This window comes from Megalobrama amblycephala, linkage group LG15 (genome assembly GCF_018812025.1).
Source record: "Megalobrama amblycephala isolate DHTTF-2021 linkage group LG15, ASM1881202v1, whole genome shotgun sequence".
In the NCBI taxonomy this organism is placed as follows: domain Eukaryota; kingdom Metazoa; phylum Chordata; class Actinopteri; order Cypriniformes; family Xenocyprididae; genus Megalobrama; species Megalobrama amblycephala.
The window spans coordinates 26,375,823-26,390,689 of record NC_063058.1 but is presented as its reverse complement, the minus strand read 5'-3'; the positions used below and the strand labels follow the sequence as shown (position 1 = coordinate 26,390,689).

General features: G+C 32.9%; 1 protein-coding gene across 6 annotated transcripts in view; it reads left to right on the top strand.

The window, feature by feature from the left end:
• plxnb2b (plexin b2b) overlaps nt 1-14,867 on the top strand; it is a 219,685-nt gene that overhangs the window by 191,846 nt on the left and 12,972 nt on the right. For all 6 annotated transcript variants that reach the window (XM_048158974.1, XM_048158977.1, XM_048158979.1 and 3 more), the window contains 11 exons: nt 1,800-1,936; nt 2,032-2,132; nt 3,481-3,710; nt 4,259-4,440; nt 6,225-6,291; nt 9,419-9,565; nt 9,695-9,851; nt 9,948-10,048; nt 11,392-11,476; nt 11,600-11,751; nt 14,685-14,845. In XM_048158974.1, coding sequence (XP_048014931.1) covers nt 1,800-1,936; nt 2,032-2,132; nt 3,481-3,710; nt 4,259-4,440; nt 6,225-6,291; nt 9,419-9,565; nt 9,695-9,851; nt 9,948-10,048; nt 11,392-11,476; nt 11,600-11,751; nt 14,685-14,845 — 1,520 coding nt within the window. The remainder of the gene's footprint in view (nt 1-1,799; nt 1,937-2,031; nt 2,133-3,480; nt 3,711-4,258; nt 4,441-6,224; nt 6,292-9,418; nt 9,566-9,694; nt 9,852-9,947; nt 10,049-11,391; nt 11,477-11,599; nt 11,752-14,684; nt 14,846-14,867) is intronic.

Below are 14,867 nucleotides of genomic sequence, written 5' to 3'. Positions count from 1 at the left end.
TCCATCCATCCATCCATCCGTCCTTCCAGCCACATATTCATCCATCCATCCATCCATCCGTCCCTCCTTCCAGCCAAATATTCATCCATCCACTCATCCATCCTTCCATCCATCCATCCATCCTTCCAGCCACATATTCATTCATCCATCCATCCATCCGTCCTTCCAGCCACATATCCATCCATCCACTCATCCATCCTTCCATCCATCCATCCATCCATCCTTCCAGCCACATCCATCCATCCATCCATCCATCCGTCCCTCCTTCCAGCCCCATATTCATCCATCCACTCATCCATCCTTCCATCTATCCATCCATCCTTCCAGCCACATATTCATTCATCCATCCATCCATCCGTCCTTCCAGCCACATATTCATCCATCCATCCATCCTTCCAGCCACATATCCATCCATCCATCCATCCTTCCATCTATCCATCCATCCTTCCAGCCACATATTCATTCATCCATCCATCCATCCATCCATCCGTCCATCCGTCCTTCCAGCCACATATTCATCCATCCATCCATCCATCCATCCGTCCTTCCAGCCCCATATTCATCCATCCACTCATCCATCCATCCATCCATCCGTCCTTCCAGCCCCATATTCATCCATCCACTCATCCATCCATCCATCCATCCTTCCAGCCACATATCCATCCATCCATCCATCCTTCCATCTATCCATCCATCCTTCCAGCCACATATTCATTCATCCATCCATCCATCCATCCATCCATCCGTCCATCCGTCCTTCCAGCCACATATTCATCCATCCATCCATCCATCCGTCCATCCGTCCTTCCAGCCACATATTCATCCATCCATCCATCCATCCATCCATCCGTCCTTACAGCCCCATATTCATCCATCCACTCATCCATCCTTCCATCCATCCATCCTTCCAGCCACATATCCATCCATCCATCCATCCATCCATCCATCCGTCCTTCCAGCCACATATTCATCCATCCACTCATCCATCCTTCCATCCATCCATCCATCCATCCGTCCTTCCAGCCACATATTCATCCATCCACTCATCCATCCTTCCATCCACTCATTCATCCTTCCATCCATTCATCCCTCTTTTCAGCCACATATTCATCCATCCACCCATCTATTTTTTGTATAGTTATTATTAAATATACATTTTTTATATTTTATTAAAAAAGTCATTTGTTTTTGTTTATTTATATATCTGTCAGTCCATCTATCATGTATCTATCTGTCCACTTGTTCATCTATTTATATTATTTATATTTTTTTGTTTTGTTTATAGATCCATCAGTCCATTTGTCTGTCCATCCATATATTAAATATAGATACATTATTCATCTATTAAAATATTTTTTCAATTTTATTTAATGTTATTAAAAATATATGTTTTATGCTCCATCTGTCCGTTTTTCTATGCATTCACCTATTTATTAATTCATTCATTAATCCACCTATTTATTTATAAATTTTTCATATATCCACATTTATTTTTGTGTATCTTCCACATTTATTTTTGTATACATTTATATATCCTTCCACCACATACTGTATATATTTATTCATTCATTCATCCATTTATTTATTCATCCATTCATCTGCCTATTTATTTATCCACATTTATTTGTTGACCCATCCAAATTTATTATATGTAATTTATATATTTTTAGTTCCATCCATCCATTATTCATCTATCCATCCACATTTATTTATCTATTCATTCACCCAACTATTTATCTGTTCATTCATTCATCCATCCATCCATCCATCCATCCATTAATATAGTCTCTCTCTCTCAGATTAAGTTTGGCAACGGCGAGTGGTTGGTTGGCTCTGTTCGGTACGAGAGGAAGTACAGTCTCCCGTTGCCCATCATCATCCCGGCAGTGGTCGTTCCCATGCTGCTGATTATCGCCATCTCCGTCGTCTGCTACAGGTTAAAAAGAAGAACTGCACTTCCCACAATGCCCTTGAGGTGTTCATCAGAGTGAATGTTTCATGTAATGAATTCATCTGATCATCTCTGTGTAGGAGGAAGAGCCAGCAGGCAGAGCGAGAGTACGAGAAAGTGAAGCATCAGCTAGAGAATCTGGAAGAGAGTGTCCGTGACCGCTGCAAAAAGGAGTTCACAGGTCACACATGCATGTATAATCCCGTTACCATGGCAACAGGGGTGTTTTTAGCATGGCAACAGATAGAAAACAGCAACAGAAATATTACATGTCTGACTTATATTAGTCAACTATTCATTGAAGATATCACACCATGTGTGTGGCTTCAGTAACTTCTTTGAATTGCAAACTGTCTAATGGCTAAATCACGCTGTCAGCATGTTAATTAAACACGGATGCTAAAAATATCAAAAATTAATAATAAGAAAATCTAAAGCTAGCTGACCCGACTAATTAACTAGTTCGCTGTTGGATGACACTATGTATGCTATTTAGAGAGTAGCTGATTTATTTATTCATCAAATAATTCATTGTTTATCAACCCTTCCAGCTATTTATTTATCAATTAATCAATTATTTATTCATCCACCTATTTATTTATTTATTTATTAAATTGTTTATCTATCAGTCCACCTATTTATTTATCCTATTAATCTTTTTTTCTTTTTATTTCTTTTTATTTATTTATTTACTTATTTTATTGACTTATTTTAATTAATCCATTCTTTATCTATCCATCAACCTAATTTTTTTATTTATTTATTTCTCAATCATATATCTGGCCATTTATTTATTTATTTATTTATTTATTTTATCTATTAACTATTTATTTATTTTATTTGTCTATCAACTGTTTATCTATTTATTTATTTATTTATTCATTTATTTATTTATTTATCAATTAATCCATTGTTTATCTATCCATTCACCTATTCTTTTATTTGTCAATCATTTATCTGGCCAGTTATTTATTTATTTATTTATTTATTTAATATATCAACTGTTTATTTATGTATTTATTTGTTTTAATTTATTTTATTTATCTATCAACTGTTTATCTATCCTTCCATCTATTTATTTATTTTTATTTATTTATTTATTTTTATCGATTGTTTTTCTGCCCATCCACCTATTTATTTATTTTTATATTTTTTCATATATATATATATATATATATATATATATATATATATATATATATATATATATAATGTTTATTAACTATTTATCCATCCATCTATATATTTGTCAATTAATCTATTAATTAATCTATCCTTCCACCTATTTATTTATTTATTTATTTATTTATTTATTTATTGATCCATCCATCAATAGTATTTGCAATGTTGTCTCAGATTTTGGCCAAAATGAGGAATTTCAGATTGTATTGTGATTTTGACACGTACAAATTAAAACAATCTGCACATCTAGGATCTTTAATTCTTAGTTCAGAACTGATTGTGTAAGTTCACCTGGATTTGAAGTGTCGAGTTTGAAGTTGATGCTGATTCTGTCGTTTCCTGTGCAGATCTGATGATCGAAATGGAGGACCACACTAACGACATAAGCGAGGGCCGGATCCCGTTCCTGGACTACAAGACCTACACGGACCGCGTCTTCTTCCTGCCCTCTAAGGATGGCGCCAATGATGTCATGATCACTGGCAAACTGGATATCCCAGAATCCCGCAGGGCTACGGTCACCCAGGCACTGAACCAGTTCTCCAACCTGCTCAACAGCAAAACCTTCCTCATCAATGTATGAAACACACACACACTGAAATTATGATGCATTTATAGACATCTACAGCTCTTCACCTACTCATTTTAAACTGTTCTCTGCAGTTAATAGCGAGAAAGGTCAGTAAATTAATATTTTACGATAATTGTCGGGAGTTTCTCAGACAAATACATGCATTAGTGATGGAGCCCTATAGACATCACGCAGACAATCGCTCAATTATACCCAATGACACTAAAAGGGCCCCAGAGGACTCAATCAGCTCCTCATTAAAGTCTTTTATATTCATGGCCCAAACACAATTAAACATTTTCATCTAATGACACACATGTATACACATAAACAACCTAGACTGACCTGTAATTATCTCCCCAGTGTTTATATGGTTATGCACAACACACAAAAGTCATTCATAACCAGAGAGTATTAAACAAAATAATCATTAGAGTATAACAAGACGCTTGTTTAAGATGTAAATATGAATGCTTCAGTTTTAATCATACAGGAAAGTCGATTTTATTTAATTAGTGTTTGTAAACTGTAATCTCCCTTGTGTGTGTGTGAAGTTTATCAGAACGCTGGAGGGCCGTCCGGATTTTAACGCCAGGGCCAAAGTGTATTTCGCGTCTCTGCTGACTGTAGCGCTTCACGGTAAACTGGAGTATTACACAGACATCATGAGGACGCTTCTGCTGGGGCTCATGGAGGATTACGTTCACAGCAAGAATCCTAAACTGCTGCTCCGCAGGTGAGACCACGTCTGACCCGAGATACTAATGGCTAAAATGGCAAGAATTTTTTCAAATTCGCAGTCTGCAATCTGATTGGCTGGCTTTATGCAACTTCTGGGAGTCAGGATGAATGGGTTTTATTAGGTATTTTGAATTAATTTTTCATTTTAACTTTAGTTTGCTTTAGTTATGTTGTTGCTTTTGTCATTTTTATTATTTCTTTATGTATTTAGCTTTTATTTCAGTATAAGTTTTCATAATTTTAGTACTTTAACTTGAACATATTTATTTCAGTTAGTTGCCTAGGCAATATTTCCAATTTTCTATTTAAGTTTTATGATTCTCATCTAATAATTATATTTTAAAATGATTTTGTTAATTACTAAAAATTATTATTATTTAAAAAATATTATTATAATTATTGTTATATTATATAATAATAAATTATTATTGAAAAATAATAGTCTTAGTTTTACTTAATACAGTTCAGGAAAGAAAGTTCAGTTTGGTTTATTCTCATAAGGAACATTTTCAAGTCATGACATTATTATAATTTTTTATTTTAATTTATTATATTTGTATTATTTTAAGGTCATTTTCATTTAGATTATCATTACGTTTAATACAGTGATTTTTTTTTAAATTAATATTTATTTTATTTTTTTGCATCGGAGGAATAAAATCAGTAACAAATCAGTTTCGTTGCTTTGTCATAAAAATGTTACAATGAAAAATAATCTTAAAGGTTCTAACAACAGTCTTCATTTTCTTTATGTGAAATACATTTCATTGCTTGTGTTTTGACTTTGGGGTGAAATATAACCTGAGAATGTTTTTGACAGGTTTTCATGAGATTCACCTTTATAAGGTTTCTAGAAAGTGCACTAGATTTCCCATATGAAGTTTTATTTTTGAAGTTAGGTGTATTGAATCATTTATATATATACATATACATATTATAGTTTTAGTTTGAGGCAGTTAAAGACAAGTAAACATCCTCAAGCACAACTGTGAGACAGTTATTTATTTTTTAGTGAGTAAATGTAATATTGAGTGGACAGACATTATGGCCACAAAGCCTATAGTCTTGATACATCAGAATAGTCTTTCTCGTGCTATTTTTTAATCAACTGTTCACATTTCAGATTTATCTGCCACTAAATATCACATAAAACATGTCATGTTAGTCAAAATCTGTCTCTGCAAGAATAAACACAAACCTCACTGTCCCAAAGACACTAAAACCATCCACATGCACAACACTCACCAGCACCATGTTCACATGCTTGTTTGATTGTCATAGTTGGGTGCTAATGCTAATTATCATTGTTTGTTATTGACTCAAATTAGTGTACAAGTGTTTATTAAAGCAGTAAGCCACTCGAGACGTGCGTTATAGTGATCTTACCACAGTTAAGGAGTGTTGTTGAAGCAGAACCCATTTAAAATCACTGTAATGTACAGCCTCAAGTGGCTTATTGCTTTCATTAAGAGGCAGCAACCGCAACATAATAAAAAAAACACATCAATGTTCAATAAATAACTATGGTTATTATTCATAGTAATCATAATACAATTCCTCTGTCATGTAATCAAGTTCATTAGCCTGACTGCTGTGTTATTAAAGTGTTTAACTGACAGATCAGATTAAATAACAGCTTTAAATGTGACTCTTCCAAGATTTCAGAGCCAGAACTGTCAGTTTTGTAATAGAAAATAATATGTGTGTGTCTCTGTGTGTGTGTGTGTGTGTGTGTGTGTGTGTGTGTGTGTGTGTGTGTGTGTGTGTGTGTCTCCGCAGGTCTGAGACGGTGGTGGAAAGGATGCTGAGTAACTGGATGTCCATCTGTCTCTATCAGTACCTAAAGGTAAAATATCAAACAGGAAGCACATTCATAAAGATTCACTCATATTTCATTTCACACTACATCAGGATTTTATAGAAGCTTGTTTCCACCACAGAATAAAACAATTAAAAAGGTAATTGCGACTTTTTATCTCACAATTCTGACTTTTTTTTCTTATAAACTCGCAATTGCGTGAAAACAGTGGGTGTGACGAGCAGGGCGGGGCGAGAGCCGCGAGGGAACGGCGCGAGGCCGGTGATGCAAGTGATAACGAGCGTCAGCTGTGCGTTGCACCGGTCTCGTATCTCTCAGGACGAGAGAGGACCAGGCCAGCCCACAGGTCCTCTCTCGTCCTTCACTGTCGTCGCTCCTCCTTTATGCTTCCAGAGCTCCTCCGTGAGAGATACGAGACCGGTGCAACGCGCAGCTGACGCTCATTATCCCTTGCGTCGTTCTTACGGCTCTTGCCCCGCCCTGCTCGTCACAGTGAGATATAAACTCATAGATGCAAAAAAAAGTCAGAATTGTGTGATATATAATCTCGCATTTGCCAGAAAAAAAGTCAGAATTGCGAGATATAAACCCGCAGTCACAAAAAAAAGTCAAAATTGAGCGATATAAACTTGTAGTTGTGAGAAAAAAGTCAGAATTGTGAAATATAAACTTGTAGTTGCCAGAAAAAAGTCAGAATTGTGAGATATAAACTCGCAGTTGTGAGAAAAAAAGTCAAAATTGAGGGATATAAACTTGTAGTTGCGATAAAAAAAAGTCAGAATTGTGAGATATAAACTTGTAGTTGCGAGAAAAAAGTCAGAATTGTGTGATATATAATCTCGCAGTTGCCAGAAAAAAGTCAGAATTGCGAGATATAAACCCGCAGTCGCAAAAAAAAGTCAAAATTGAGCAATATAAACTTGTAGTTGCGAGAAAAAAGTCAGAATTGTGAGATAACTTGTAGTTGCGAGAAAAAAGTCACAATTGTGAGATAACTTGTAGTTGCGAGAAAAAAAGGCAGAATTGTGAGATCTAAACTTGTAGTTCCCAGAAAAATGTCAGAATTGTGGGATATAATCTCGCAGTTGTGAGAAAAAAGTCAAAATTGAGGGATATAAACTTGTAGTTGCAAAAAGGTCAGAATTGTGGGATATAAACGTGTAGTTGTGAGGAAAAAAGTTAGAATTGAGAGATATAAACTTGTAGTTGTGAGAAAAAGTCAAATTGTGAGATATAAACTTGTAGTTGTGACAAAAAAGTCACAATTGTGATAAACGAAGTTGTGAGAAAAAGTCACAATTGTGAGATTTAAACTTGTAGTTGCGAGAAAAATGTCAGAATTGCGAGATATAAACTCGCAGTTGTGAGAAAAAAGTCAAAATTGAGGGATATAAACTTGTAGTTGTGAGGAAAAAAGTTAGAATTGAGAGATATAAACTTGCAGTTGTGAGAAAAAGTCAAATTGTGAGATATAAACTTGTAGTTGTGACAAAAAAGTCACAATTGTGAGATATAAACTCGTAGTTGTGACAAAAAAGTCACAATTGTGATAAACGAAGTTGTGAGAAAAAGTCACAATTGTGAGATTTAAACTTGTAGTTGCAAGAAAAATGTCAGAATTGCGAGATATAAACTCGCAGTTGTGAGAAAAAAGTCAAAATTGAGGGATATAAACGTGTAGTTGCGAGAAAAATGTCCGAATTGCGAGATATAAACTTGTAGTTGAGAGTCACAATTGTGAGATTTAAACTTGCAGTTGCGAGAAAAAGTCAAATTGTGAGATATAAACTTGTAGTTGCAAGAAAAATGTCAGAATTTCGAGATATAAACTCGCAGTTGTGAGGAAAAAAGTCAAAATTGAGGGATATAAACTTGTAGTTGTGAGGAAAAAAGTTAGAATTGAGAGATATAAACTTGTAGTTGAGAGTCACAATTGTGAGATTTAAACTTGCAGTTGCGAGAAAAAGTCAAATTGTGAGATATAAACTTGTAGTTGTGAGAAAAAGTCACAATTGTGATAAACAAAGTTGTGAGAAAAAAGTCACAATTGTGAGATTTAAACTTGTAGTTGCAATAAGGTCAGAATTGAGAGATATGAACTTGTAGTTGAGAGTCACAATTGTGAGATTTAAACTTGCAGTTGCGAGAAAAAGTCAAATTGTGAGATATAAACTTGTAGTTGTGAGAAAAAGTCACAATTGTGATAAACAAAGTTGTGAGAAAAAAGTCACAATTGTGAGATTTAAACTTGTAGTTGCAATAAGGTCAGAATTGAGAGATATGAACTTGTAGTTGAGAGTCACAATTGTGAGATTTAAACTTGCAGTTGCGAGAAAAAGTCAAATTGTGAGATATAAACTTGTAGTTGTGAGAAAAAGTCACAATTGTGATAAACAAAGTTGTGAGAAAAAAGTCACAATTGTGAGATTTAAACTTGTAGTTGCAATAAGGTCAGAATTGAGAGATATGAACTTGTAGTTGAGAGTCACAATTGTGAGATTTAAACTTGCAGCTGCGAGAAAAAAGTCACAGTTGTGAGATATAAACTCGCAGTTGCGAATTATAAAGTCAGAATTGAGAGATATAAACTTGTAGTTGCGAGAAAAAAGTCAGAATTGTGGGATATAAACTTGCAATTCTAAGAAAAAAAGTCTGAATTGTTAGAAAAAAACCTTTTTTTAATTTTGTGGCAGAAACAAGCTTCCATAGGAATCTTTTGACTGGAAACTGAGAGTGCTGAAACATCTACTATAATGAAAAACTGTTATATACGATGAAACATACTTTTGTCAAACGGTATAGTTTCAGCATTTAATAAACTCACTCCTGGTTGAGGCTCTGGGCTTCGAACTCTGATTGGAGGAAGTATAACACATTTCAGTTACACTTTTAATTTCACATTACATTAAATGGGTTGTATTACTTGAACGGTTTGGATTTGTCCTGTTCACGAAGTGTTTCAGTAAAGCTTTGATATTCATGAGTGTGACTGATGATGATGATAATGGTGTTTAATGAAACAGCTTCTGTTCTTCATCTGCATGAATCAGCACTTCAGTCTCTGACACACTTGAACTGTAAATTCTTCAAAGCCACAGCTGATTTACAGGTCGTCTGTGGGGAATGAATAAAAACAGTGCTTGTGTTTGTTCAGGACTCCGCTGGAGAACCGCTCTACAAACTCTTCAGGGCCATAAAGCACCAGATTGAAAAGGGGCCGGTGGACGCACAGGTTAAGAAAGCCAAATACACACTGAACGACACCGGCCTTCTCGGAGATGATGTGGAGTACATTGTGCTGGTATGTGTTATTTTCAAGTTATTGAAGATGGTGAAGATGGAAAATTGATTTAGTCCCTTCTTAATTGAGAAGTATTTTCTAGGATGTTCACAAAAAGCTCTGTATTATGAGTTTGCTCTTTGCCCGCAGACGCTGCAGGTGCTGGTGCACGGGGAGGGGCCTGACATCACCCCGGTAAAGGTGCTGAATTGTGACACAATCTCTCAGGTGAAGGAGAAGATCATCGAGCAGGTGTACAAAAACCTGCCGTACTCTCAGAGACCCAAAGTAGACAGCGTCACCCTCGGTGAGGGAGTGAGCGTGTGTTTAATCACTTATGATTTCACATACAGGTACAGCATGACCCTTTCTTTATCGTTGTGTGTCCTGCTCTCTTCCACAGAATGGCGGCCCGGCTCCACAGGACAGACCCTGTCAGATCTAGACGTGACGTCACAGAAGGAGGGCAGGTGGAGACGCATCAATACGTTGGCGCATTATAACGTGAGAGCACGCATCATGCTTTGTTTTTGTTGCAGCAAAGACATGTTTTTTGTTTCTAAATGTATACTATAAATGTATATTATTTAGAAAATATAAAAATTTTTATATATATATATATATATATATATATTTATATGTTTCGTTTGATAGCACTAAATATATTTATTCATTAACATATTTAAACATTTAAAATATAAATATAAAATTATATAAATTTATTACAAATGTATTATTATATTCATAATATAATATGTATTTATATATTATGCATATATATTTAGAAAATAAATAATATAAAATATAAATATTTATATATAAATTATTGTAAATACATAATATAATTTTATTTAATTTTATATATATTTACAATAATGATATAATCATATTTAAATTTTATAAATTTAAATATATTTCATAAATTTTATTTACCATGTATTTACTATGTAGCATTTTTTATATTTACTATGTATTTTTGTAATTTATGTAAATAATTGTAATTGTTGTAAATTATATATAAAATTATTGTAAATATTTTTATTATGCATATATATTTAGAAAATTTTAATTTTATTTACCATGTATTTACTATGTAAAAATTTTTATATTTACTATGTATTTTTGTAATTTATGTAAATAATTGTAATTGTTGTAAATTATATATATATATATATATAATTATTGTAAATATTTATATTATGCATATATATATTTAGAAAATAAATAATATAAAATATAGATATTTATATATAAGTTATTGTAAATACATATATATCATTTTGTTTTATTTTATATATATTTACAATAATAATATAATCATATTTTTACATCTGAAGCAATCTGAATTAGTATATCTTATAAATTTTATTTACCATGTATTTACTATGTAGCATTTTTTATATTTACTACGTATTTTTGTAATTTATGTAAATAATTGTAATTGTTGTAAATTATATATATAGTAATTATATATAAGTAAATAGTAAATATATATAAAATAATACAACAATTATATACATTATATATATTTACAATTTATATTATAAATATTTATATTTTATATTATTTATTTTCTAAATATATATGCATCATATATAAATACATAATATATCATAAATATTTATAATACATTTGTAAGGAATTCATATAATTGTATATTTATATTTAATTTTTTTTTAAATAATTTACAATAAATTAATTATAATAAAAGATTTTAAAGCATCTGATGTTTTAAAATGCATACTGGGTTTTGAACAAATCGAATGCGTTTAATTTTTGTTTCAGCAAAGACACTAGTGTTGATTTTTATTTCTAAAAGTGACGCCACTTCCTTTTGTGTGTTTTAGGTACGTGATAACGCAACAGTGGTCCTCTCCAGGGTTCAGCACACACAACAGTCGTACGACCAAAATCACGATAACCATGAAGAAAGTGAGTTAAAGTCTATTTTCTAACTTCCTCTGAGTGCTATCTGTCACTCATCTCTGAAGTACATGCTCAGATGGGTACGTCACTTCTACACCCACGTCTCACTCTCTTCACCCAAACTCACAGGAAATGCCCTGCTGGAGGATGATAAAGTTTTTCACCTGGTGCGACCGGCTGACGAGCTGGATGAGATGAAGTCTAAGAGAGGCAGCATAAAGGACAAATCCATGACCAAAGCCATCACAGAGATATATCTCACCCGACTGCTCTCCGTCAAGGTACTGATCACTTCCTGTTACTGAAGGAATTGTTGTCTGTTCGTTCTACTTTAAATTAACGAGAAAAAATGTTTCTTTAAATCAGTTTTGATTTAAAGTTTGTGATTGAGTCCAATTCTACAGTAGTATTTTATGTGGGACACATGTCAAATAATTATTATAACCTCCATAAACTTCCAGGAACTATTCTGAGTGCTCACATGCTCTCTTAACTCACCTAATTCTGTTTGATTGGTTCGTCGCATGTCCTTGTGTCGGAGGCCGTTCGTCGTAAATTGGGCGATTAGAGAGGCTAATTACCTCACGCGTCTTTCACCTTGTACAGAAGTAATTCAGCGGCACGTAAAGCTGTCAGTGCCGACAGAAACAAAGCGCGGCGGAGATGAGAAACATTCAAGTGAGCGTGTAACTTCACCCGTCAGGCCGATCAAAGCGTGAAAACAGCCATGTGTGGCTGTCAGTGACCCAGCAGCCTGATGTGTGAAGAAATGAGACGTTTCTCTGCTGGGTTTTTTTTCTTTAAAGATCTGTGTTATGTTTCAGGACTTGGATAGGGTAACTTTATGCAATGTGGGATCTTTTTAAAACATTTTTGTCACCTGAACCTCAAATAATTTACTTAAAAAGTGCCTTGACATTTCTAAAAACACATTTTTAATGAATAAAAAAATATATATTACATATATTATTTTATTTTATTTTAATAATTAAGTGTATATAATATACATTTTTATTGAGGGCTGCTGATATTTAGTTTTTGAGAGTAGCATTTTTTTTTTTTATTTTTTTTACGTAATTTAAAGTTATACTGATTATTTGAATGGATCTAATTTTGCATTTATATGACATGGAAACACAAAATTTACAAAATATATAATATCTCCAGAGGTTTGCAGGGTTAAAACCCTGTTATACATATATACAAAATACATTAAAAAAATTACTTAGTTTAAATATATATATAAATTTTAAATATATATACAACGTACATTAAAAAAAATACCTAAATTAAAAAATGTTGAAATCTGTCTGAAATAATGATGATAATAATAATAATTAAATATTACAATAATTAAAAATAAAATAAATTAAAAAATAAGCAGAAAAGATTAACTAAAAAAAAAACATCTTCAACCTTTTTTGAGGTTCATGGCATCAAAACTTTAAAAGATTTATTTTACTTTTTAGAGACAATTTCAGTGATATCTGTCAGTTATTAGAAATATTTTATGCTTCACCATCAAAAAAAGAAAAGGAAAAAGCAATCTCCAAACTCTTTTTTTTTTCTTATTTAAAATATTTAAAGGGTTAAAAAACATACATATATACAATGTACATAAAGTACTTCATTTAAAAATGTTGAAATCTGCCTGAAATAATAATTATTATTATTATTATAAAATATTATAAATAATTAAAAAATGAAATAAATAAAAAAAAAAACTATATCCAAAAAAAAAAAACTTTTTATGTGGTTCATGGCATTAAATTAAATATTATAATAAAGATTTTTTGACTTTTTAGAGAAAATTTTAGTGAACTCTGTCAGTTATTAGAAACATTTTATGCTTGATCATTAAAAAAAAGCAATTTTCAAACTATTTTTTTGTTCAAAATGTATATATATATATACAATATATATATATATAAATTTTAAATATATATACAACGTACATTAAAAAAAATACTTAAATTAAAAAATTTTGAAATCTGTCTGAAATAATGATGATAATAATAATAATTAAATATTACAATAATTAAAAATAAAATAAATAAAAAAATAAGCAGAAAAGATTAACTAAATCCGAAAAGTAAAAGTACTTTTTAGAGACAATTTTAGTGATATCTGTCAGTTATTAGAAATATTTTATGCTTCACCATCAAAAAAAGAAAAGGAAAAAGCAATCTCCAAACTCTTTTTTTTTTCTTATTTAAAATATTTAAAGGGTTAAAAAAACATACATATATACAATGTACATAAAGTACTTCATTTAAAAATGTTGAAATCTGCCTGAAATAATAATAATAATAATACAATAATTAAAAAAAAAAAAGAATAAATGAATCAAAAATAAAATATATATATATGTTCAACCTTTTTTATGAGATTTTTGGCATTAAATCTAGATCTTGACTTTTTAGGGTGCGTTCACACTAAAGTGTGAACTAGTTGGCACTAGTTTGGTTCATTTGGTCTGGACCCCAAAAAAACAATAACATTTAGTCCTGGTCCGATTAGCGATCAGATTGGCAATTTTTTATCGCCGAACCTAAAGGCATAGGGATACGTTCACAACCTGATTGGTCGGATTTTATGACGTATTGCCTATTTTAAGACTGAACTTACCGAAAATATAAAACAATGCTGTGTGCTGAGATGAATGTGCTTGTTGTGTGGGCGTAACCTACATGTGATGGTATTTTGGCCAGCTGGGAACTCGTGAAGAGCTTATAAAATGTGTAAAGGAGTCAAAACAGCGGCGGGAATCCCTCCGTCACACACACAAACAATCAGCTGCCTGTGATGGGCAAACTCACGACTATGACGAGAAAAACCGATATGCGTGAGGATTCTGTCCTTTTTAGGGTCTCATCTTTCTGTCTTTGGTCCGTGTTGCGTTCATATATCATTTGAACCGCACCAGAGTTCATTTGGAAGCGGACCGAGACTCATCTTTTCAGTGCTGGTTTGGTGCGCACCAGGGTTCGGATGGCAGCGTTCACACATGTTCAAATGAACCGCACTAACAGAGCAATCGCACCAGGGTTCGTTTTAATCGAACCAAACATGACAAGTGTGAACGCACCCTTAGAGGGCCCAAGGTAGTTAGAGACAATTTCAGTGATACCTGTCAGTTAGTAGAAACTTTTTATTCTTGATCTTCTAAAAAAACCCCTATAATTAGCTTGTTTTTGTCTGTGTGTTTTTTCAGGGAACGCTGCAGCAGTTCGTGGATGATTTCTTTCGCAGTGTGCTCTGTTCTGGCGCCACCGTCCCGCCGGCGGTTAAATACTTTTTTGACTTCCTGGATGAGCAAGCCCTAAGACACGAGAACGTAGACGAGGAAACCATACACATCTGGAAGACCAACAGGTGGGAAAGTGTGCGTGTTTGC